Source organism: Astatotilapia calliptera, chromosome 20 (genome assembly GCF_900246225.1).
Source record: "Astatotilapia calliptera chromosome 20, fAstCal1.2, whole genome shotgun sequence".
In the NCBI taxonomy this organism is placed as follows: Eukaryota; Metazoa; Chordata; class Actinopteri; order Cichliformes; family Cichlidae; genus Astatotilapia; species Astatotilapia calliptera.
Genome location: NC_039321.1, coordinates 16,116,793 through 16,143,859, shown reverse-complemented (window position 1 = coordinate 16,143,859; position 27,067 = coordinate 16,116,793). Strand labels below are relative to the sequence as shown.

Here is a 27,067-nt window from a genome sequence, read left to right as displayed (position 1 = left end):
AACATCACACAGAGACTGCTGGTGTCTTTCTACAGAGCCTCCATCGAAAGCATACTAACGTACTGCATAGGCATATGGTACGCTAGCTGCACAGTGGCTCAGAGGAAAGCACTCCAGGGAGTAATCAACGCTGCCCAAAGGACAATCGGCTGCCCTCTCCTCAAACTGAAAGACCTACACAGTTCCCGCTGCCTCAAAAGAGCCCATAACATCATAAAGGACACCTCACACCCTGGACACTCCATGTTCGAACTGCTGCCTTCAGGTAAACGGTATAGAACAACATACACAAGGACTAACAGACTCAAACACAGTTTCTACCCAATTGCAATATCATGTCTCAATGCTACTAAAAGTAGATGACTTTCATTGCCCCTGTTGTCATTTGTGCCCTTGATGTTGGAATGCTTTCAGACATGTTTTGTTGGATGCGCTAACAAATTGATTGAGTGATTGATTGTTTGAGTGATATATCAACTAGGTCGTATGTTGAGTGTCTGTATGGGGCCTTAGGCCTGGATTGCTTGGGTGTATCTACGGTATGAGAATACTGTATTTTATATGTATTTCTATCTTTTATATCCTATCATTATAGTTTTTAAGTATTTAATTATAGTTTTTAAGTATTTATCTTTTGTGATGTTGCACTGACCAGAGACATCTTTCAATTTCATTGTACCTGTGACAATGACAATAAAGAATATTCATTCATTTGCAACATTAAACTGCAGTGTGCAGTACGCATTTTTCGGACCATAAGGTGCACGGGATTATAAGGCACATTAAGCGAAACAAAGCAGTCAGATAAATCAAACTTTATTAAACTCATTCTTCTTGCTTCCTCCACTTCTGTACCATTGATTCATTAATGTTGAATTCTCTGGCAGCTGCTCTATTCCCATGTTGTTGCAGTATATTAATGACTAACCTCGTATTGTGGATGGATTATCTCAGTTGTTCTCCTGACTGAAGTTTGGTCCGTTTACAGCATCCTGCCATGCGATTGCATTTGTCTCTAACCATGAAGAACCTTCACGTTAACTTTTATAAGTGGAAAAGTGTTAGTGTTCGTCCTCCAGCTTCACTGTTTATGTTATGCTAACATAGCTGTGTCGGTAGCGATCACGTAGCACATCATTATATACCAGCTAGCCCAACTTCAGTAACCCTACAAACGTCACTGCTGTTTAGTTTCCTGTCTTCATTTATGTTGGAAGTGATAGCAGAGCTGTACGTTTGATTTTTTTCAGAAATCTCTCAGTCAGAACATGCAATATCATGCTTAGGTAACTAGCTAAACTAGCGAGCTAACTTCCGCTAGCTTCCTGCTAACTTCTAACTCCGTTAAATGTAATAACTTTTGTTTTCATGGATGCCTGGAAGTTAAACTTTATAGTTACACCTGGTAAAGCAGCAATGCTGATCGTTTTATTAAAGATGAAAGAATTTAGACAGTTTTTAACTCTAAGTGACGCTGCAGTGTTGTTTGACCTGAAGAATACGGAGTTTAGACCCAGATTACTCCCAGATTTAAGAGCATCTTAGTCCGACAAATACGACAATAACAACGGCCGCTTGCATGTTCTGCAAAAAAATGTGCTTTGTTGTGTATCTGACGGACAAACACCAAACCAGTTCCACATCACGGAAGTTGCACCATTTTTACAAACCAATTCTGGTTCATCTGTTTCACTCAACAATCAGCCATGTGCGTATGAAAACAAAGACACTGCGCATGCGCGTTTTACTCCCATTCTATCGCGATATTTCATTTTCCTATCGTTGCCTAACATTATACCGGTATTACCGTGAACGGTATAATATGGCCCAGCCCTAGATCCAGATAGTGTTTTGGTAGTTGAGAGCAGTGGGTATTTAGTAAAAAAAAATGTATTCATGTTATGGAAACCAAGAAATCTTCATTAGGAAAAAAAAACAAAATTCTGTTGAAGTCTTTGAGCTCTTCAACACATTACAGTCTTTCAACTGAATTAGAATGTATTTTTATTGCCAGGAGGGGCATTGACGCACACCACTGCTTTTATGAATACAATTATAAACTGTAATATATTTATCATTTGTAGCAGTAAATAATCAATAGTGAGCTGCCTCTCCAGTCAGTTATTCATCCTGTCCATGGACGCAGACTCCAAGATCTTGGACCAGCAGCTTCTGTGAACTTAGTGTGGCGGCACCTGAACCAGTTCTCCAGCTGCTGGAGGTTCTGATCACTGTCGTTGTCTAACTTGCAGCGGGTTTCCAGAGTATAACAAGGATTACTGTCACCAGCTGCTGTCGACAGCAGTACAGTTGAAGTACGTCTCACTACAGGATGACGGATTCTCCAAAGATAAATTATCTAATAGCTGGTCATAACAGTGACCTCATCAGCTTGCTGCTGGGGGAGATACAAGACTGGAATTGTAAAAGTACAACTACCTTTGAAAAGGTGTCCAGTGCAAGATTTATGTCACAAGAGATAAACACCTTTCATTCCTGTCAGTAAATGCCATCTTAGTGTTGATGTCATAAACAAGACTTTTTCCATTATGTAATGGTACATATTTGATAATATCCGTGATACATAAATAGCTACCAAACTAAAAAGAAAAAGATCATCATGTTGTACATCCATGAAAGTCTTTGAAAGCCTCTCATGAAATACAGTAACAATTAAAAAAGTAATTTTCACAAAGTAGTTGGGTATATGCCATGAGTGCCCTCTGTGTGTGAGTGCATGATTGCCTATCACAGGCAATCATGCACTGTAGCTGGAAAATGAAGAGGTTTAAAAAGTTCATCCATTGCAACATGTTCCATTTGTAATGCTCTCTGCTTTTCCCGGTTCTTTGCTGCTTGTTACCTTTCATGTATGAAGTCTGCAGATTGTTATCTGGAAACTAAACAACAACAAAACATCACAAGCTGAAAAGCTTAATTGTTGTGTAGTGCAGCGGTCCCCAACCTCCGGGCCTCGGACTGGTACCGGGCCGCGAGAGTTGAGGCTCAGGTGTGAAATGTATGGTTTTCCATGTTTTTATCGGTTTTCAGCGTTATTTTGTTATATCGTTTACTCGGTTTCCTGGGTTTTTTCACGTGTGTTATGAATAAATCTTCTTTTTTTCGGTACCAGTACTAGTTTTATTTTGTTGTATTTATCCGCGACACCTTAAAGGTCGGTCCGTGAAAATATTGTTGGGCATAAACCGGTCCGTGGCGCAAAAAAGGTTGGAGACCGCTGGTGTAGTGTACACCTCAACACAATGTGGGGCAAAGAAGTTTTATTTTCAAAAAAGGATATCTGTGCTTTTCCTTAGTGTTCAGATACAGTGGTCATATTCAGTAAAACTGATTTACTTCCACCTTCCACACTTCTTTTTTACTGCTCACCTTTTCCAGCTACTAATGATAAACTATTGATTAAAAAGAGATAGTTTATGAAGTTTGCAATATAGATCCATGATTACGTTTGCCCTCATGCAACTGGGGCTGAACCAGTGTGGGAGGGGTTTTGTGGACCAAGAATAAAATATGAAGTGAAACTAAGGTAAATATGAGGATATGGATTTTGTATGGAAACCAGGCTTTGCTATTGCTGTGGTATTGACATTTATAGTCATTTTTTAGATCAATACTTTTGGTGTATGTGGCAGCAAATCAGCTGCTGAAGTGGGCAGATAAAGTTTATGAAGCTCCGCTTTTCACTATTATATATTCCCACGTGGTAATGTGTGGGTAAGTGTGTGTTTTCTTTTTTCTTTTTTTGTTTTGGGATTTGGTCAAGTACAGTGGAGTTGTTGCAGAGTTCTCTGGGTTATTTAAAGAATGCAAGACCAACAAAGGTGGGGTTTTCCAGGGTCAGAATGGGCTGCTGAGCAGTGACCATAAATAGAATTAGTGAATATACAGTTCCAGCAGTGAGTCTGTCACAAATTCCAATTAAGAAATCTCGTTAGCAGATTGTTTTTATTACAGAATGAATGATTGGTTTTGGATAAAATCTCTTTGAGAAAAATTGTGCCTAGCAAGAAAAGTAGATTATGATGTTAATATTACTAAGAAGAAGATATAAAACTGTTTTCAGGAAAAATAGCAATTACAGTTAGCTATTATTTATAAAACCAGTTTTGCAAGAAACATTTGGACAGATGTTCAGGTTTCAACTTATACAAGTATCTTTTGCTTTTAGGATGCTATGATCAGGGGTGCACATAAGTTGTCCGCACGTGTGCATGCACTGTCAAAATAAAAGATGCGCACCAGATAAGAAGTTGCAACGCGTGTTTGCGTGCATAAGATTTTCTGGAGGAGGACAGACATGATGGGAATATGCACCACATCTCTGCGTTCATCATTTGTTTGAAGGCAGCTCACTTCCTGCAACCACTTTTCCGGGAATATGCCCTTCTTTTGCGGTTCGGACTCCTTCTGACATTTCTTTGGAGGTGGAGGAACACCAAAGTAATCGCTTAAAGGAGCTTGCTTCTTCGACATCTTTAAGAGTTCTAAACAAATGTCTGTCCTCCCCTGGCTATGACAGTAAACTGAAAAGAATGGGTCAAAAATGGAGTCTGGTTGATATACGGTGAAGGTCAGCACTTAATTCAATAATGATAATAATAATTGTCAATAGAAAATTGTACTTGGTAGTCAGTATAATCTTTTAATAATATAAGCAAAGGCTTTGTGTGCATTCCAGAGTGCTCTGGCATTCACACCCACATCCTGGGAGCATGGGAAAGGTTGTACCTTCTTTTATTGTTTTACGGTAGGATAAACGTAGCTATGTCAGTATTAGTCTAAGTGCCTTTTTTACATATAGATGAACTGTTGAATTTTCCAGACCAGCAGGTTTAGGGAAGTCGTTTATGGGGTCACACTCTGACACACACACACACACGCGCACACACACGCGCACACACACGCGCACACACACGCGCGCACACACACACACACACACACACACACACACACACACACACACACACACACACACACACACACACACACAGACATATACACCTCCACATTCCAATGTAAGGAACAAACACCCACTGATGTATAAATAAAGACCAGGGCAGTCTCAAAGTTGTGAGTCTCAGAGCTCTCACTCTCAGTGCGAGTGCTCTGTACTGCCCTTGCATGCAAGTAAAACTGTGTGTTTCTCCTCTCTGATTCTCAGCTGAAGAAGTGTTTTAGAATACATCTCTTGACAACAATAATAATAAGAATTATAATAATAATAACAATACATTTTATTTAAGAAAGCGCTTTTCAAAACACTCAAGGACACTGTACACAAGCAATAACAACAACAAACATAACAATTTGCAAAATAATAAGGATAAAACGTTGAGCAAATAGATAAAATAAATTAAAGTAGCAGGAAACTCTTGAGAATCTGTTTTGTGACAATGTCCTGGTGAGATGAATCAGCATGGGAACCCAAAGAAACCTGCTGGTTTGAAGCCAGGACCTGAGTCAACATGCTACCTGAGCATGTTACCAGAGGATGCTATAGTTTATTTTACATAAACTTTGGACAACCAACTTTTTTTTACATAAGGTGTTGTCCTGTAGAAGCATCCATGAACTTTCTGTTGTGTCAGATTACCAGGCACCAGAGTACAGGAAAACATGAGCATTATTGTATAACAAAGCAAATGAGCGAGCAGGTTCTACAGTAACATACACCAGATGCAGACATGCTTCCTTGTAATGCGTAACCATGCCACTGCATGTCTTAGCCTGTTCTGCTGGACTGTTGACTGTCTACTACCTCTCATTTCCTCTTCCTGTTGCACCCAGCTGTTTGTTTGTGTTCATGATAATGTCTTCTGGCCTGAATTTTGTTTAGACTAAAACCGCAAAGGAGTCCAGGTTGCATTATAATGGTTTTTGCCATTGTAGGATGCTGAGAGCTAATACTCTCTGCTTATGTGTTTCTCCATAAGTCTTTTTTCCTCCACCTGTGTTGACTCAATATTATGTTGTGTGGCAAGCCGCATGTGCTCTGTACAACTCATTTATATTTACAGACCTGAGTGTTATTCAGTGCAATGTTGTTGAACCTTAGCAGAGACCTTCATCATTACCACAGTTCAGAGGAGATGATTAAAAGACTTTCTTATATATTGTCCTACTTTTGTGCACTGTACACATTCTACCAAAATACCTTGTGTCATGTCTACTTTGTCCAGAATACGTCATTTACGGTAATGTGAGTTCAAAGTCAGCACACACATGTGCACACCTTCATTCATCCAGTGTTAAAACAAGACTGAAGAAGATAACTGTGTCCCTAGGTGACACACATTGGAATAAGTGACCTTGTTTTTTCTATGGTCCTTTACATATATTGACAGTGCCTGTGTGTTCACCTGGCCATTCGTTGCCAGGTTCTTCATTTCTGGAGCTTTGCTGCTAATGTTAAACTATGGAAAACTGTTCCATGTACTGTCTGGACAAAAGGTCACCTTAGCTTGGATTTATTCACCGCCTAACACAGATTTAGAAACACAGATTTAGAAATAGCCAAATGCTATTTCTAAATCTGTGTTAATGTGCTTACGGTTTGGCAATACAATAATAATACAAAGTGAGAGGTTGCTAAACAGTTATTTTCTGAGGGTGAAGAAAATGTATTTGATTTGATTTATTTCATCTCGATATACAGCGACAGTTGAATTAGTTGCTAGAAGAAGTCTTTAAAACATGTAAAAAGCTCACTGAGTGTGCCGAGGTGGAGACCAATCACAAGATGAGGGACTCAATGGAAAAGCAGCTGGTTATTAGAGCAGGGCGATATGACCAAAAATATTTATCACGATATACATTTGAAAATTTGCGATAACGATATAACTGACGATATAATTGACACTAGACAAAATACTTTACATCTCCACAACTTTATTAGTGCAAAAAAACCCATCAACGTATTTTCACTTAAACAAGCAGCTGTTTTTTTTGTGCATTAAAGCTATATAAAAATTAACAGTGCAAATGTAAATTCCTTGCTGACAGTTTAACCAAAAGGCATTTCCAGTGGAAATTGGCCGACATATCCTCAGCATAACCATGCATAATATCCACAAAACTTAAAAAGAGGTTATACACACACAATACGGTAATTGAAGCACAGTACGTATCACTCCGCGACGCTCCTGCCTACGATAGCCGTAATGCTCCGACAATCCATCAAGCGGTGCGGGAACGTAGCTTAGCAAAGTCATACTGAAACATTTGACAGATTTTCGAGCGCCATGTACCACATAAAATCAATTCGAGGTCAGTAAACACAACCAGAATTCATACATAAGGCACACGGGATTATAAGGGGCACTGTCGATTTTCAGAAAAATCAAAGGATTGATTTTAAGTGTGCCATATTTTCCAAAAAACACGGTAATAACGACGGCCCGCTAGCATGCTCTACCAAAAATAGTGCTTTGTTGTGTATCTGACGGACAAAAGCTAAACCAGTTCCACACCACTGAAGTTGCAGCATTTTTACAAACCAATTCTGCTTCATCCGTTTCATTCAACGATCCGCTTTCGCCCTTCTCATTCTCCGTTGCCGCCATGCTTTTTCCGCCATGTGTGTATGAAAACAAAGGCACTGCACATGTGTGTTTTAGCCATATTCTATCGCGATATTTCATTTTCTTATCGTTGCCCAACATTATAACAGTTTTACTGTGAACGGTATGATATGACACTTACTGGTTATTGTGCAATTATTTACTATTTTATGTGCTTCTAACTATCTGTAGTGTTGTTTTAGTTCATTATTTTAGAAAGCATGGATTTTGCTCCTATTGCCCATGCACACACACATGCCATGTTGCCCCAGAAAGTTGCCAGAAATACAGTTTTACTCAGTGGTGAAGTGCACAAGAGCAGATGAACACACCCGAAACTCTGGCTGATTGGGACCCACGCCCAGTTTCCCACCTTGGCTCAGGCGATTAGAGGATCATCAGGGGGTCCTTTTGTCCCTCTGTGGGGGGTCACTCCCACTAGGTTTATATCTGGGACTCCCCACCATTTGACCTTAGAACTGAAGAAGCTTCTCGGATGAGAGGTGAAACGTCTTCAAGCAACTTAAAGAAGTCCAGACGCTTTTCTTTGCAAGCTCCTTTGACTACGATGACCTGGATGACTGAGAACCTTCACAGACAAGAGCAGAGTTTCTTACTTTGGCTTTCTGAGTGTTTGACTGTGTGCATCATTCACTCTTAATCTGTGTTATTACTCTTCGTTTCAAACACTAGCATCGAAATTACATTAGAGAGTTGTAATGGATGACATGAAGACAGTTTTCGTCTGGAGCTGGTGATGCTTATCTGGTTGGGTTGTTATCTTGTTATTTCCACTCACAGTTGGTTGTGTTATCTCCACAGCATGTCTCTGTACCCATCACTCGAGGACCTTAAGGTCGACAAGGTCATTAAGGTAAGGGTTTTGAAGTGAATCTATATTAAATGTGGTGCTGGCTTTGTAAGTAACAGGTCATGTAAAATATACAAATATGTTCCCAATGTGGTTTTCATTTTCAAAATGAGAAGTCTTACTGATGTTGTAGAGCCTCTTTGGAAACTCACTTTAGTCACCATAGCTTCTAAAGCAGTGAATGGGACCTTTTTGGAGGTAATTTAATAAAATGGTTTGTAAAACTTGTCCCTCCTCAGGAGGTTTGGATATTCACCAACCTTTAACCTATCCTTTGTGCCTCTGACTTTAATTTAACTCGGTACTTGAATCAGAGAGAACAGAAAACATAATAATAATAAACATATAACACTCACATGGCATCGCAATCACTGAGTGCTAAATAACTTTGTGATATCAGTATCAAACCTGCCTGCCACAGAAGATGTTCAGTGTAAAAGTTTAAGAACCCCTGGTCAAAATTTCTGTTAAGGTTGTTGAAAATGGTATAAGCCTTAAAATTAATAATTTTTTTTAACTTTTTTGAGTTAGCAGGAATAGCAGAGGTCAAGCTGAGCTGTATAGCCCAGTAATACCACATTAAGTTTGAACATTGTAAGAAATCAGGAAATTAACTACTTACAGTAATGGAAATTTTTGCACTCCAAAGCCATTGATATTTGTTGTAGGCAAAGAAATCCTTCAGTCAGTCTCCTTACCAGCAGTAAAATACTTATGTATTGGTTTGAGCCCAGTTATCTCTAATTCAGTATTTAAAAATCACTGTGTGTTTGATTGCTTTTTAGGCCCAGGCCCAGTTCGCCCAGACTACCACACCCATGCCAGCCATCACTGAGGGAACCTACCAGCCCCAGGCTGCCACTGCTGGGATGCCAGGATCAAGTGAGTGTCACTTACACTGTTAAAAATCTTTAGAAAGTGTTTTTGTTTTGTCACCTAAAAACCTTCACCACCACCTTTTTTTCTTTGTCTTTTGGTTTCTCTTTCTCTTGTTTCTGTTGCTTGGTATTTGTGTCTCTGTGTGGGGGGCCTGTGTTTCGGAGCTTTTAGTTAAGAACTTTGCAGTTGTATAAGGGAAAGATAAAGGACTGGGATTGGTGTTAGGAGTTATTTAGGAAAATAACTAGAGTAAAGGGGCCTCACACATTCTATTATTTGTCTTTTTGTGACTTGTTTCTGTTTTGTTGTGCATTTGTTTTTGTTTCTCTGTGTTTTTGTCTGCACGGAAGCCTGAACTGTGCAGTGGGTTGGATTTAGATGGAAGCAAGGCGAGAGAAATGACGACCCCACAAAAGATTAAAAGTGGGCAAAAGGGCCTTTGGAGATTAGAGAAAACCACTTATTTTCACTCCCCCTTATCCCATTCTCCCACTCATTCAATTTCTTCTTTCTCTGCTTGGATGCAAAGTCCTGTGGGCTTTTCCGTCTTTTGTTTTTACCTCAGCATAGCTGTCTATGAGTCACCATGGAGACTGGCTCTGGCAGTTGTGGTGGGACAGGGCATGAAGGGAAAAGGGAGAGGAGGAGGCGGAGTTGAAAAGGAGGGAGGAAGAGGAGGAGGTGAAAAGGGGGCAGTATGATCGACATAAGCCTAGTTGGATATACTCATTTTGTTCAATAACAATATCAGGGTGTCTTGTCATTTCGATTGAACAAACTGAACAGAAACAGTTCAGTTCAATGTAGTTTTATTACTATACTGCGGAATCACAACAATTCCCTGAAGGTTTTTTATATTCTAAGGAAAAGACCGTACAATAATAGCCAGAAACCCCCAACAATCAGATGACCTCTTTTGAGCTAGCATATTTATATTAATAGTAATTACTATTAGTAATAACTAATATTAAATGAGAATGAAAAGAGGTGAGTGAAGAAAAAGTGCTCAGTGCATCATGGGAAGCCCTAAACAGCCTAGGCCTATTGCAGCATAACTGCAGGGTTCAGGGTCACCTGATCCAACCCTAACTATGTGCTTTAGCAAAAAGGGAAGTTTTAAGACTAATCTTAAAGGTAGGGAAGGTGTCTGTCTCCCAAATCCAGATTGGAAGCTGATTCCACAGAAGAGGAGTCTGAAAGCTGAAGGCTCTGCCTCCCATTCTACTCTTCAAATAACCAAGTAACAGACTGATTATTTTTCAAGCGCTTATATGTGAAGAGACAGATTTTAAATTCGATTCTGAATTTAATAGGATGCTCTCTCTTTCTAGTCCCTATCCCTATTACAGTAGTCAATCCTAGATGTTATAAATGCATAGAATAGTTTTTCAGCTTCTCTCTAAGACAGGAGATTTCTAGTTCTAGTAAAACAGGACATCCTTCATGCTCATCCTAATCATCCCTGGGAGTGTGGAGATTTGAATTCAGGTCCTTGTTTACAGAGCTCACAGGTTGTTACTGTTGATACTTCACCCCAGTAGTCTTTTCTTTGCTTTGCTAATTTGAGAGGACAACGGAACATCATTGAATAAAAAAGGAGAAATCATTATCATTCCTAATACTTGCCCGTGTGGGAGCATGTGAAGCAGGCATGTGTGGGAGAGGTGAACCAAAGAGATAAAATAAGAGAGCATAGGAAGATAGACCAGGAAAGCAGAGAGGACAAGCCAACTGTTATGACAAAGTATTCTCATTTTCTGATATAGCAGAGCACATTCAGTGATTTTAATTAGGACCTATTGTAGGATTGCACTTTGAATTAGCATATTTTGTTGTTTGCTTAAGGCTTGACCAACGAGTTGTGGGTGCTTCTCTGTCTCTATGCTTCTCTTCCATACCATGATCAGACCTGTCATTTATTAGTGTGCCTTGGGGGATTTCTGAGTGTGTAGGTGGAGTGTATATTTTATTAAAATGGCATATTCAGATCATGTTAAAATAAGAATATGATACTAAGATTTTGTCTCAGTGATGTATTAATAGATCAGAATCATTAAACTACTCCCTCCTGCTGTCCTGTCATACTCTCTGGTGCGCTCAACATATACCACCTATCTACTGCTTAGTTTGTTTCATTTCCACTTTTGTCCTCAGTAAACCGACCTCACTGGTTTTCAAAAAAGTTTCTGTGATTATAAAACAGGAAGTCAGAATCCAATAGCAACAACCTTTGACAGAAAAGGTAAAAAAGCAATGAGTTCCTGTCAGACCTTCCTGATAAATTATAGGGTCAAACACAACTGGTCACAGACCATTATTTAAAAGAAAAAAAGCCACTTGCCCCCACACAGGCAGTACAGTTTAAATCTCTTTAATCACTTCCTTATTGAAGCTGTAGCTTTTCTGGTAACTGCGGGTAACATGTCAGCAGTGAGTAAATTACTTCAAGAATTACACCACCAGCTACCAGTTGTTCATTATTTTCCTGTTTAATCTACTAATAATTTTAGCTACAGAACAGGTAGACATATGACTTAATTTGCTGGCAATCCATTCTGGGTGTGGTTGCATGTGCTTTCAAAGTACATAAGAACATCATACATGGGGATTAACTTGTAATTAAATGGCTTTCATTCTTACTTTCATAGGTGTTTAGCAACTTGGCTGATACCTATTTCCCTCCTCTGAATACTACCATACACATTCTTCCTTTTGCTTTTTCCAAAATAAAGAAATTCAGGCAGGCATGTATCATCACTTTGCATGAAACTACATGGTTATATTTTTATATCTTTGGGATATTTACGTAGGCAAAACAAGAACACACAATGGACACATACAAGAAACAAGCAAACCTTTCCATAGCAGGTTATAGAGGGCTTGATGTCATAACACGGAGCTCAGTGCTGATGTCTGAATGGTTGTACTGCACAGCAACACAGGCCGCTCATTATCAAATTTCTTCAGCGGAAAGCTTAATAGCTCAGGCTGTGCCCTTGTAGTGATGGATGGCATGAATAAAATATAAAGTGTTGGAAAGAAGGTGGTCGGCTAAACAAACTTAAATCGTTTAAAAACCTGTGACTGCGGGAAACCTGTCTTCATTGTTATGTTTAGAGGTAGCACTTCTTTACCTTCTTTACTTCTTTTGCATTAATTAGAAAAATATTAAAATGTATTTGTATGGGATTTCATCAAAACCAGTGCTACAAAACACAGTGCACATTATAATCATTTCAATCACTTCAAGGATAAGTTACCAGTGTCTCAGCAAGAGTCAAGTGCAATGTCCAGAATAAATTATAGTGGGACTCAGCAGTCAACAATAAAATAACCTAAAAAAGTGTAAATAATTTAGAAGCAGGTCTGCTCCTAAGTCGTTAAAAGGGGATTTTAAAAAAAGATACAGATGAAGCGAGCTGGAGTATGCCAGGCACATCATTCTGCAACTGAGAAGCATGAAGTGGGAGAAATTAGCAGACTGTACACTGGTGGGTACAGGGACAGCAATTCCAGTATAGTGTAGTCTGGGTCCAGGCATTCAAGGGCCTTAAAAGCACTAAGATAGAGTAAAATTGAGGTATTATGTGCACTCTTCCTGGTCCTCCTAGATTTTGCTGCCACGTTTTGGGCAATGTAGAATTCACTAATTGATTTCTAATCGATACCTGTTAAAAGGCTATTACAATAATCTAACTGAGAGGAAAGCACGAATGATCTTGAGTGTGACACTAAAACTTTTTATTGATTGTATTGCAGCAATCTTCCCTCAGTGTTCTTGTTTGTGTGTTTCTCAGAAGTGAGATCCATATCATACCAAACAGACTTCGGACCACTGATTGAACATTAATTTCTAAATGAGGACCAAATGAGGTCCCAATGCTAGGATGTTTCAGAACCACTAACATCTTCATTTTGAGTTTTATCACACAACATTACCAGATTTGTGTTGGTGGTCATAGAGGTGTGGTCACAGACATACCAGTGGATCAAGATGATATTTCTCTATATACTGTGGCTAAGTGGTAGCATATTATGTAGAAAGCTCGTTTTTTCCTTCCTACTCACCACATCAACCTCCTTCTACCTGCTCTGTCTGCCTCCAACTGCTCCCTTTATTTCAGTTCCTTCTTGACCTTGTTTTTCACCCACTCACCTCCTTCTCTGTCCCGCCTGTTCTCCCAGGCCTGTACCCAAATCTGGAGGAACTGGGAGACTACATGGGGCTGGCCCTCAACAGCGATGAAGTGCAGAAGAACTTGGCCCTGGTGCCTGTTGCTGACAATGTAAGCATTATAACTGTGTGTGTTTTGATCTTCATGCTACCCCATTATGTGTGGATATATGGCATGTTTCGTTTTTTATTTATTAACAGTTGTGACTAAAAGATATAATAATAGGCATTTTGGCATTTTATTTACACTAAATTCTGGTCACATTTAATTTAAAACTTCATAATTAATCTCACATCAAACCAGCAACATTTAATGACTCAAAACCTGCTTTTATTGGATGTAGGAGTTGTGAGAGTGCAACAGTACTGTGTTCCTGGAGCTCCACATTACTAAATGACTCACTGCAGGCCTGGAGCACTGTGTGGGAGGGTGTGAGCTCTTCACTCCCCTCCAACACTGTGTGTGTGTGTGTGTGTGTGTGTGTGTGTGTGTGTGTGTGTGTGTGTGTGTGTGTGTGGAGGAGCGGGGGGGCGACGACACATTCCGCTCAGTTTTGTCACCTGGCATTTAACCATCTGAGTTCTTTGCCATTTGCTGCTTCTCTGCACCTCCACTGTTATTTTCCTGCTTTTTAAAAAATTAATTTCAAAGCATATTAACGACAGAAGTTTTTGAAAGAAAAGCCTAAAGCGTGTCATTCTCTGGTGGAGGAGGAGATGAAACCGAATCCTCCCACTCTATGTGATACAGCTTTCCTTTTTATGTTGACTTGAATATTAATGTAGCCTTGCTCTTAAATCTGTTTTAAATCACCCCTGCTAGTTCTCTTTTTTTTTTTAACCCACGTCTTTCAACCTTTTCACCTTCCTCGCTGTTTGCCCTTTCCAGCAAGTGGCACTGCCCTCTGGCTCAGGTGTTGGAGGGATGGTGCGGCCGGTTACCGGAGCAGACATTGGCATCAGGAGGGCAGAAATCCGCCCAGGACTGCGGGAGATCATCCTCTGCAAAGACCAGGACAAGAAGGTTGGACTCCGGCTCAGGGCCATCGACAATGTGAGTCAACAGCCAAAAGCCAACTCCTTCATGAATTATTCAGCACAGGCTGACTGTCATTAACAGCCCTTTGAAACCATACCAGTGACTGAGGAAATCCACACTAACATCTTGCGTTCTTAAGCACAGAATCACAGTTGTGATGTGGGTCAAACTGTCTGAAACATCTTTTCTTCCAGCGAATAGGTCACTAGTGTCAGCTGTTTGATCTACTTAAACTAGAGCAGAGCTTATTCAGGGACAGTGTAACTCTGAATATTTTTATAGCAGATGTCCCCTAAGTGTGCCACATGCAGGCACTCATAAATAGTGTTTTGAATAGAGGAAAGCTGTAAGGAAATGCTTGCTGAATGCTTGTTTGTGTGTTAAAAATGTGGCTGTGCCAAAATCTGCATGGAGCCATAAAACATAAGGTGTAAGCTTATCTTATAGTAGTATGTTTGTGTCCTTTAAGGTGTTATTTGGCTAAACAGAGAGGTACAGAACCTACACAAACTTGCGTGTAGTTCATGCAGATGATGCTGCATGTAGAAGACAGCCTGCAAAGCTGTAAGTCAGCTCAGCTTAGGAACATCCCAAAAGCACGAAGGCCAAAATAATGAAGGGTGACAGCTTATAAGTATAAATAAACTTAGCAACATTACTAGTGAAAACGGGTTGAAATAATGACTTTAGCTAACTTTTAATTTCAAGTAATATCTACATAAAATATTTAAATGAATAATTACGCTTTTACCATGTGACTACTCTGCAGTGGGCTATTTTTGTTGTTGTTGTTTTTCTACCCTTTTCTGCATTTATTTTTTCATGTAAACATGTTTATAGCCAGATTGGAAAACCCTGGCTGAAGTGCCCTTTTTTAGGGTAAGTGAAGCCGCATGGGGAAAAGATATCCTTGGTTTGTTGGGCTTGCTTTGTAATACAGACCCTTCTCTGAGAGAACATTGTGAGGCTTATCAAGATTTTTTTAGGTCAGGTTGAAGGTCAGTGTTGACACTGTATGATTGAATGGAAAATAATTATTATAGGTTCAAAAGAACAAGGTCCTGTTCTCTGCCCAAGTAATATGAATTGATAAGAAGAGGTAATTATAGAATTCTGCAGCATGGCAGAGGGAAATGTTTGAATTGCTCTTACCTTGCAGGGGCCCATAGAGCAGGGTTGTGTGATACTTTGCATCAGAAAAATAACTGAACACGTCAGTGAGTAACACAGAGATGATAGTGTCGGTCATCTGAGCGTGTTTATGAAGCTGTCATATGAGTCTTGTGTTGACATCAGCTCTATGATACAGAATAAACTGGTGCCTTGTATCTGTTGGGTAATACTGTTATTGTGCTGATTTCTTTTAGTCTGGTGTTACAGTTCTTTTAAAAATTATAGGTTCGTATTTCTTTTTAAGGTCTAGTTACACATTTACTTTGTAAGTGTGGCTGTGCTACCTGAAATCATATGAGTAACTTACTACTGGGCACAGCATTTATGTGTTTTGATAAAACTCATAAAGCCTCTATTGGAACCACCTGCTTTTGTGCTTGTTTCATTTTTAAGACAGAACCATTTTTATGGGCATGATGGGATGCCGTGAGTGAATTATTAGAATATCTAAACCTAAAAAAAAGTCAGCAACAAACCACAGATGGAGTGTCAGCTCAGGTAGCTTGAAAGTGCTAACAGGCTCCTAATGTAGTTAAGTTATCATGTACTTTGTGTTCTGATACAATGAGCCCTATGTGAAGTAAGCTGAAATAAGTGTGTTGGGGATCATTGTGGACCTGAAATTAAGCACTCTTGATTTCTTTCTGCACCAAGGAGTATAGTCAGCTTTGCATTCAGGTTAACATAGAATCCAGAGAAGAGACCTAAGAATAGAGATTATCAAATGTATTTTTATATCGCAGATCCATCAAACAAAACATTTTCATTGGATAGTTAGAACATAAACATCCTGTTTACCTTTTTATGGCCCATTTCTGTGTCCTTGTCACCTTCTTTTGTATTCTTTCCACTACCTGCATCTGTTTTCTGTCTCTTCCTCCATTCCTCACACTTTGAATGTTTTATCTGTTTCTCTCAGGGAGTGTTTGTCCAGCTGGTGCAGGCTAACTCCCCCGCTGCCCTGGCTGGGCTGCGCTTTGGGGACCAGGTCTTGCAGATCAACGGGCAGAACTCTGCTGGATGGAGTGCGGACAAGGCCCACAAAGCTCTGAAGGCTGCGTCTGAGACCCGCATTGAGCTGGTGGTCAGGGACAGGTGAGGGGACTTGTAGTGTGCAGCAGGGCTTGTCAAACCTTATATCAGGACTTGATGCTTCAAACATAACAGATGTCATACAGCTGGTCCATATTCTGTCCATGGTTGTGTTTAGCTTAAGTGGAGTGCTTTTCTATATAAATGTGCATGTCGGTCGTGAAGCCATGAAGCCAGCGCCTTACACCTGCATTCTTTCTGTAGGCCACCAGATGGCAATAGCTGTAGTTGAAAAAGACTTCTGGTCTCATAGACCTGCGGAGTTCTCTGCTACCCATTTTCCAAGAGCAGAAATCCTGAACTCAAGCATTACATTTAACTGTGAATTTGAAATAATAATAATATGGAGCTGGAGTTGAGCAGACTCTGTCCATTTTAAGCTAGCATCTACAGTGTGCTGTTGGTTCTCACAAGATCTCCAGTAACTGTTTGAATAATAAGCTTTTCATGAAATGTTTTTCTTGTCATAGTTTTTCTGTTCGTCCAACTTTGACTTTCAAGGGTGCTCATTAAGTTTCAGTGTTCATCATAAGATGACTTTTTATTTGGTTTCAGTCTCAGTTTTGTTTCAGAAATGAGAGTCACCAAAAATTCATTTTCGACTGTGGTAAAACGGTTGGACACCTATGTTTGTGAATGTGATAACTTGAGAATGAGGCGACGTAGCATTTTGAAATTGATACCATAAGTGTATCCTACGGTGTTCCTATAGGAGGCTAAGTGGTAGCACCATTGGTTTAAGAACAAATTGTTGCGAACGTCTTAATTTCTCTGCGGGCTTGCAAATTATAAATATTACAGTGCACATTAAAACTAGACACATCAAAACAGAACAGACACAAAAAGGATCAAAGGATCTCTGACTACTCGGCCGATGTATTATTACCTTGCCTTTTATACAGAAGTGCTACACTTTGGATTTTGAATCTGTAACAGGATGTGTTCGGTGATATCGATGTGTGAGCAGATTTCCAATGTAAAACTGTAAAATATTTAAACTGCTGGGGTATTGTTGCAGTATCATAGTGATAGAGTTGTATTGTTGATTGTCATTTATGCTTAGAAACATTTACTCATTTATGCTTAGAAATATTTAACCATAGATGCTTAGAAGTGTATAATCCATTGGGTAGTGATAAGTTGTGTGATCTTTAACAGGCTACAGAGGCCTGGTGTGCATTCCACACTGGGAGCGTGGGAAAGTTCGTACCTTGTTTAATTGTTATGGTAGGATTAACGTAGTTACATCTGTTCTAGTCTAAGTGCTTTTTTGTTTAGATAAATCTGTTAGACTTCTAGGTGCCAGCCTTGGGGAGGCTTCACAGGGTCACATCTTGACCTCACACACACACACACACACACACACACACACACACACACACACACACACACACACACACACACACACACACACACACAGGCAAGGTACTCTTTGTGTATGTAGACGTCACATGTTAGTGAACCTATGCACATTCATGTAACCTCAATAAAAGGACAGTGTACGGGAGGACGGACGAGAGCAACTGGGGCCAAGCGAAGGAACGGCGTTTGTCCGGTTCTCTCCCGTGCACGAGTACCATGAAGAAGTTTGCCTACTTGCGTCTTGCTTGCAGTGTAATTATATTGTCTTAACGTTCCAGCGAATAGGTTTATGCTACAAACCTAACACATAGCCTCTGTGGAGCTGAGATCTTTGGCTCCCTCTTCTGACTGTTTCACACATGTCATCTCTCCTCTTAGTTTCTGTTTTTTCGACTGTTATGAAATGCTTTTTTCTGAGTCACAGTTCTGTGATGACAGGCATGTTGTATGCTGCTTTATAGCAAAAGCTCTAAGACTTTCTGCATATGGATTATTGATGTTTTCCTGTGTGTGTCTCTAGGCCATTTCAGCGCACCGTCACCATGCACAAAGATAGCTCTGGTCACGTGGGCTTCATCTACAAGAATGGGAAAATCACCTCATTGGTCAAAGATGGCTCAGCCGCCCGCAATGGCCTGCTGACTGAACATTACATCTGTGAAATCAATGGACAGAATGTCATCGGACTCAAGGTCAGACTCTCACTCGTGCAAATATCAGGCTTTTCATCTAATAGTTTGGTAGGATATTTTGTCATATTGTGTGTGTTGTGGAATCTGTATTATGATAGATGAAGTTCAGTATAGAGAATACCATGGACCGAAAATGACAGTGACTTCAGAACGTTTGCAATGCTCATCAGATGTTTGGTGACTGATTTTAAAGATTGCACTGAGATGGCTGCTTCCATAATAGGAGAACGTAATAAAACACAGGGACGCCCAGCAGTGTTAAGTAAGTGCAGTGCTCCCCAGCTCTGAGGTGTTTAATAAGTGTTGAGTAGTTTGCTTCCAGTGGGTGCGTAGTTTCTGTCTACCCTGTGATGCAGGTTTGCAACATGTTCTTATCTCGGGTTTGTTTGCACATCGATTTGATGCACCTTTGCAGTGCTCACGGTTATGGAAGCATTCACTTTGCTTTTGAAAATTTCTGGCTTTCTGCACCACTTGACCTTTCATAGAACCATGATTCACCATGTGAGAGTATCCAATGAGATCACGGCAAGTTGGTTCTGTGGATGTTTTAAAAAATAAATAAAAAAACAAACAAGCTGTAGTAAAATGTGAATAAAAGCTGGCAAATTTCATACAGTATATAAAAGACAGATGTAGCATACAGGTCTGAAAGGTCTTTGGGAGAATAGCCTTCAGCTCCCCTGATATGTCTATGTGACTGCAGTAAACACTTCAGTGATGAGCTAATGAGTTTAGTTTGTAGTTTAAAGTCTGGTCATTTAATAAATAAAGATAAATAAAGACCTAGATCAGGTCATGCTTTATCATGGGATTGATAAGCTGCTAGTCCTTGAGCATGCAGCATCATGTTATGCGGTTCCTCAGTTTTATCTGCCCCTCACACCAGTGTTAAAACAAGATGATGATGACAAAAAAACTCAGATTGAAGCATCACTAATTTGTGGAAGATGTCACAATGCAGTGTTCATCTTTCATGAGTAATTCAATTTGATTTATATAGCGCCAAATCACAACAAAAGTCGCCTCAAGGCCCTACAATAATACATACAGAGAAAAACCCAGCAATCATATGACCCCCTATGAGCAAGCACTTTGGCGACAGTGGGAAGGAAAAACTCCCTTTTAACAGGAAGAAACCTCCAGCAGAACCAGACTCAGGGAGGAGCGGGGCCATCTGTTGCAACCAGTTGGGGTGAGAGAAGGAAGACAGGATGACAGACATGCTGTGGAAGAGACCCAGAGATTTATAAGTATGAATCAATGGAGAGAGGTCTATTAACACATAGTGGGTGAGAAAGGTGACTGAAGAAGAAATACATAATGCATTATTTAAGACCTTGTATGTGAGGAGCAGGATTTTGAATTCAATTTTGGATTTAACAGGGAGCCAATGAAGGGAAACCAATATCGGAGGAATCTGTACAGACAGTTTTAGCTATCCTGGAAAGTAACTAGATTTTACTGACCAGATCTTATTACATTCTGATTTTTCAATGTAAACCCCCCCCCCCCCAAAGCAAAATATGTGACAGTGTGGCAAACAAATTAAGACAGTGACCTACACATCTGAATGTCCACTAGCAGCCAGCTGCCAATTACAAGACCATTTATGATGAACACAATGCCTTATGTAGTGACTGGGCTTGAGCCTAAGTTCATCTAATGAGTAGCTTAGCTCAGCAGAGCAGCAGCATGTGCTGTGCCTGCATCCCTTGACTCTGGTAGAACAAATATGTAAACCCCTGTATGTAACGAGTCATCTATTGCATTCAACTTGTAGGTTGTTTTTAAAGGTCTGAAAATGACAAAGCGTAAAGGCAAAGTTTCCTGTCGCACTTGTATACCTGGTAGTTGTTTGGTAGTCTTGAAACAACAAACCCCAATTTCTCAGCTACTCCTGTGTTTGTGTTGCTTCCCTCGGCCTTCGTAGAGCAGTTGTGCTGTATTTCAGACCATTTTTTGTTTGTTTGTTTTCTTGTTTCCTGGAATACGTCTAAACAACAGAGTGAAACTGTGAAGCGAGTGTGTTTGTTTTGCACTGATTACACAAAGCCTTTACATGTGCCTCTGCCTGTGTGGAAATTTCCAGGACTCTCAGATCAAAGACATCCTGACCACCTCTCCGACAACCATGACCATCACCATCATGCCTAAGTTTGTCTACGAGCACATGGTTAAGAGGTAGGACTGCAGCAGAGACTTTTTCTGTCCATGCATCAGTTATTAACATCTGATCTCAAGTCAAACCCAATGTGTTTGGCTCGATCTGTGTGGAATAAGCCATAGAGTCACATTGAGTCACCTCTCGCCTGACTAGCCAACATTATCTTAACATACTGCTTACCACTCTTGAGCAAATTTAAAGGTTTAAATGAGTAATTAATAGAGATGTGTACTGAAATTAGGCATGAAATGGACCACAGGGCTTAATTATCGAAGACCAGAATGCAGATGAGCTCCAATGCTATCAGTGCTGCTTTTGGTACTGGAGAAAAGAAAAACATAATGGTTATTATTTCCACAAGAATTTTATCTTCAAGTCCCTTGAAGGTATTTATCTGTGAGGCATTTTTGCTGTTCCTGATCCACAGACAGCAGGGCCATGGCGCAGGTCTCTCATTTGCCACACCGTGCAGATGAACACAGACCCTGGTTTAGTGATGGTGGGGTAGAGAATTAAATGCTCAGAAGTGTGGTTGCACTGATTCAGACAGTGCTTATTGTCACAAGTGAAACAGTGATGCCCTCTAAAGAGTAGCTGAGTGCCCAGCTCAAGAGATCAGGAACCCATGCAGCGTTTTGTTGACAGGTTGTGTGCTTGTGTTCCAGGATGTCCTCTGGCCTGATGCGGTCAGCCATGGATCACTCTGTCCCAGAGGTGTGAGGACCAGGAAGAGGACTAGAGGATGTCAAGATGTCTACAGTGCAGATTCTTTCTCTCTGTTTTCCTTATGTCTTTTTCTCTATTTCTGTCATCAAACCAAACCTCCTCCTACATCACAATCACCAACCCTGCCCTTGCTCATCTCTAACATAATCTTAAGATGCCTTTTTTTCTATTCTTTACCTTTTCTACATTTCCCTCACCTGCTGACATTAGTATGTTTTATATGTTAACCTAGTACTCTGATATGTTTTTTTTTTCTTGTTTTGTATTTGAGATCAAGGACAGTAAAACAAAAAAAAATGTTTTTTAAAAAAAGCCATGCATACCATCATGAGTCCAGAGCTTCCTGCTCAGTGTGGAGATGAATCATTCACCTTTTCATAATGCTGTAAAAGCTGACGGACAGCCATCAGAGCCGTCCACGCAGATATTCAGCTGCCCTCCTGATCCCTGCACCCAACCCCTAACGTGTAAATAATCTGAGCTGAATTAACACCTGCAGACTCATATGAAGAGGTGTGTTGTGGGTTCCAGTGTACAGTCATTTTTACATGGCCAGTGAAAGTGATGGTGGTGTTTACTATTCTTTCTTTTTCTTTCAACATTAAAAAGAATCCCAACATTTCACCACCCAGGTCTGAGTAGCAGTTTCCGCTTTTTCCAAGAGATGGCGACATATCCTTGTAACGCATTTTCAAGCCTCTGACATTAAGTTTGCAGATAGTGCGTGTGCACATTCTGGGGAGCAAGTGTAAGGAAAGGGAGCAGCAGTACATTATCATTAACCTATGCAGCTGGGACTGTCCACAAACACTCTTTAAGAGCTATGACAGAGTAAAAAAACATGAGTTAGCAGGTGCCCAGCGCACCACAGGCTGCAGGAGTCCTGTGAGGCTTTGTGCTTCAAAGAATCGAGGAAACAGTTGGTGTTTGAATGGAGGGGTCGGCGCCAGGCGGACCCACTAAGTGCACTTTCCATTAACCTTATAAGAGGTCCTCTCTCCTATATTCATTTCAAGTTCCAACAATTTTTTTTTCATAATTGTTGTGTTTGTGATGCTTCATGTTAACGAGAGAAAACTAAAAGCTTAAATTTGATGCTGAAAAATCAATCGGTCAAATGAAAGCATTTAAATTACGCGTCATGGGTTTATCCAGTGAACTGCTGTCCTCTGCTAAGTTTTGTTAAAGGCCTATCCTCTTTAAAATTCCTTCCTTGACTGATGAGCACAGCAAGACTCACAGCAGAGCTCACAGTTGTGAATTTCTACTTGTTATATAAAATTTCTCCTTTTAATGCTGTTCATGTTCGGATGCATGTATTCCTTTAATTTTCTAGGTATGCAATCTGATTTAAAAAAAACAACCGCTGTCATTCTGTAAAAACAAATGCTAGAAAAATCTCAAAGTTTATATACGAATGTAACCATGATAATGTTGTAAACAAATAAAGTCTTTCTGCTCACATTCGTGTTCGGTCTCAAAGCAAGCATTGCATTTCTCGTGTTGCTTCAGATCAGCTGGTGTGGGAATAAACACAAAGGCAAAGCAGATGTTTCCTCCATGCTCTTTAATATAGGGGCTTTTGCTCTTTCTTTATACAGTGTGGTGGAAGATGTAGCCTACTGATGTCTGTACCTGTACACACTACTGTTGCTATTAAAATAGTTCATTTACGTGATATTATCTGGCAATATTTATGATGTCAGCTAAATTTCTACACGAGGCATTGAATGTCCTCAGTGGAAGGATGTTAAATGACTCCACCTCTGTTACATTAGTTACTATTACATAGGTTAGGGAACACACACAGTCAGACAAGGACTAAAGCGTAAAGTGACAGTACACATTCAAATATTGTCTGATTTAAAAAAAAAAAGAAAAGCCAAACATCCTCCGTAGTCCTTTTCATATGCATTTAAAATCACATGTGTCTACAGGGGACATGTATATATAATCAGTCACCCCCACGCACTGTACACTGACATAACAGCACACTACAACAGGAAGTTCAGGTGTATCTTGGGACAGTCGGGTACAGCTACATTTTTCAGCACACCTGTAGTACCAGCGTAGGCATTCTCCTTGGCTTTAAAGTTCCACATGGTAAAAATACACCACAGGAATATTTTAATGCAATAGACTTAAAGCTGCTAATACGGAATCTCCAAAGTCCCAAAATAATCTTTAAAAAGTGACCATTGGAAGATATTACTATAGCTGCATAAAAAAAAAAAGACGAATGCACAAAATACATTTTATCATGCTCAAGAATGGTACCTTGCATTCCATTTTTTTTAAAGTAATTAAACAAGAAGATCAAATATCCACATCTAATTCAAATTGTGCATGTGAGACTAAAAGTCATTATCAAAGCAGCTTGCCAAATCTTCATTATCTAGCATTGTATTTCAATTAAACATTTCAGGAACAGGAGCCTTGAGAATAAACATGTGCCCACCTAATGGTGCTAAACCAAGACGGCTGAGATGGTTGCTACTACCATTAACAATTAGCTGTTTGCTAAAGAGCTACTTTTGAGTGCTCCTTTGTTACAAGGGGTCACCAGATGATATGGCACCAGATATTTTACACCAGGTGACCTTTCTGACGCAAAGCACATTTGTGTTTGCCTGGAATCAAACCAGCCACCTTTCATTTGCTGCTTGGTAGATGTACCCTTTGGTCCTTCTGTCATCCTGTTTCCAAAAATCAGCTGCAATTAACAGCGGGACTGTCACATCAAAGTACAGTGCAGGTTTACATCAGTAATCACTTACATGATTATTATAGTAGACATTTTGGTACATAATACATTAATATTGAGAGGAGGAGGTAGCTTTCCACATTGTCACACCAGTTCCCTCACAGATTTATGGCTTTTGGTAAAACAGGGAATTGTTTTAGCCTCTTCATTATTTTTAGCCAAACCTTTCCCACAATGCAGCTGGATGATGGGCGCACAGCTCTTGCACAAATCATAACAATGCAAACGATGCTGAGAAAACCTCGTGATTGTGTCCGTAAGGCATTCATTCGATCTTTTCATGGATAGCAATGCATTAATTCAGATTATCATGATTGTCACTGACATCTGACAATTACATAATCGGATCACACAGTATGAGAAAAAAAAATTATGTTTTTGAAATGAGAGCTTTTTAGAAATGTTATGGCATCTATGTATGTTAATACATAGATGTATGTAAATGTGAAGGGCTTAAATAAACAGTTCTTATTACATGAGAGAATACTGCTTTACAGCATCCACAGGAACAAGCCATACCTACATGTCTGTAGTATCTTATTTATGCCTAATTTTTGCTTCAGCTGCACTTTAAACTATCACTGCAGAACAGAACAATCAGAAAATGCTCAGTGAGCTCACACACACAGTGCAGCTCAAAACATTTGGGTTGAAAAATGCGTCTTTCTTTCTTTCTTTCTTTCTTTCTTTCTTTCTTTCTTTCTTTCTTTCTTTCTTTCTTTCTTTCCTAAAGAAACACACATTTGTTGGAATTTAAAATCATATATTAGATTTACCAGAAATATTCTAAATGACAATAAATTGTTCAATAATCATAACCGAGTTAGTATTACATGAAAGTATTGCCAGTCCGAGTTCAACTTCAATTGCTATTTCATCAACACAATGCTTGGTTCTGTAACCAGAATAAAAAGTGGAGTTGAAGGTAAGAGGACCAGTACATCAGAATCTGTCATTAGAGAAACAGATGTCCACTCATCTTTTCACTTTCAACTTATGTTGAAAAAGTTATGACTTTTTATGAAGAGCATGAAATTCTCGGGCTAACCTCAAACTTGCCAGTGCTAAATTACAATCTCAACTTCAAGTAATTGCTTAAAATTCATAAAGTGAACAATAGTGCAAAACATATAAACCAACTGGTGAAAAGAATAGAATAGAAAAAAGAACAAAAGTGTTTTTTTTAACGCAGAACAATTTGAGTTGCTGTTTTTTTGCTGGTTGTGTTGGAACAGTTTTCATTCGACATTTAAATCGGGACGGACAGATTTAGAGTTATTCCATGGAGGGATTTATCAAACACGCCCCCTGGGCACAGGAGTTTACACTGAAGACCAAAACATTTTGTAGATACTTTGTATGATTGTTTTGTGTCACTTTATAGTAGTTTTGCACCTGCTTGTAACTTTACATTCCACTAACACTGGGGTCGGCAACCTGCGGCTCTTTAGTCCTTATAGTGCGGCTCCGCGTGGTTTGGGAAAATAAAGTATTTAGCTGAAGTGTATTTTATTTATGTTAGTTTGTTTTTAACTTGTAGTTCTAAATTGGAAGGTTATTGTGATATTGAAATATAAAATTAAAATTATATTCTATTATTTTTTCATCGCTCAAAATAAGCGTCACACTCGCGGAAGCCGGTATACCCGCCGAAACGCCCTGCATTTATCCAGACTTTCAACCCATAGACCAGGGGTGGGCAATTCCAGGCTCCGAGGGCCAGTGTCCTGCAGCTTTTAGATCTCACCTTGGGTCAACACACCTGAATCACATGATTAGTTCGTTACCAGGCCTCTGGAGAACTTCAGGACATGGTGAGGAGCTAATTTAGCCATTTAAAATCAGCTGTGTTGGTTCAAGGACATCTAAAAACCTGCAGGGACACCGGCCCTCGAGGCCATAGCCCAATTATGGATCTTCGGATCCACATTATGTCAGCAGCTGTTCTCCACCGTGAACTATGTTAAAAACAAACACCGCTCACACCTCACAGGTGACAGCTTACAGTCCTGCGTAAAGATGAAGTGACTTCGTACAGCCCCGATTTGCAGACGCTGTGCGCAGAGGTTCAGGAGCAGAAGTGCCATTGTAAACATATCACAGCAGACCCGACGATGCTTCCATGAACACGCTTTTCAGCATCTCTTTATTGACCACTTTTCTCACACACGGTCGCTGTACGCATACAGCCGGCTGTAGCTTTTCAGCTCACAGCCCGACACATACCAACACAACAGCACAGATAGCACGGACGTTAAGGCGGCGAGGCGTGATTGCGGGTGCCGCTCAGGTGCGTCCGCGTCCCCTGCAGCGGCGCAGCAGACCACGCCCCACAACACACATTAACCAGGTAAAATACATATTTAGGCAGAATTTTGCAAATATCTATTTTTCTGTTTTTAGCAGCATAGTGCTTTTTTTCCAATTACTTTTTTAAAAGTCAGGCCAAGGCTCCAAAAGCCCAAAGGTGATATAAGGATGGCGGCTCACAGCAGTTTTTGTTTGCTACATGGATCATTTTGGTTCAGCTGGGTGTCTTTCCTTTTGT

General features: G+C 40.0%; 1 protein-coding gene across 1 annotated transcript in view; it reads left to right on the top strand.

Annotated features, from left to right (window-relative positions):
- The window catches only part of sdcbp2 (syndecan binding protein (syntenin) 2), a 29,324-nt gene extending 6,021 nt beyond the window's left edge, over positions 1-23,303 (top strand). The window contains exons 2-9 of the mRNA XM_026153495.1: positions 8,403-8,454; positions 9,237-9,333; positions 13,516-13,616; positions 14,394-14,558; positions 16,636-16,811; positions 18,691-18,862; positions 20,955-21,046; positions 21,695-23,303. Coding sequence (XP_026009280.1) covers positions 8,404-8,454; positions 9,237-9,333; positions 13,516-13,616; positions 14,394-14,558; positions 16,636-16,811; positions 18,691-18,862; positions 20,955-21,046; positions 21,695-21,749 — 909 coding nt within the window. The 5' untranslated portion in view covers position 8,403 and the 3' untranslated portion in view covers positions 21,750-23,303. The remainder of the gene's footprint in view (positions 1-8,402; positions 8,455-9,236; positions 9,334-13,515; positions 13,617-14,393; positions 14,559-16,635; positions 16,812-18,690; positions 18,863-20,954; positions 21,047-21,694) is intronic.
- Positions 23,304-27,067: the final 3,764 nt, after the last annotated feature.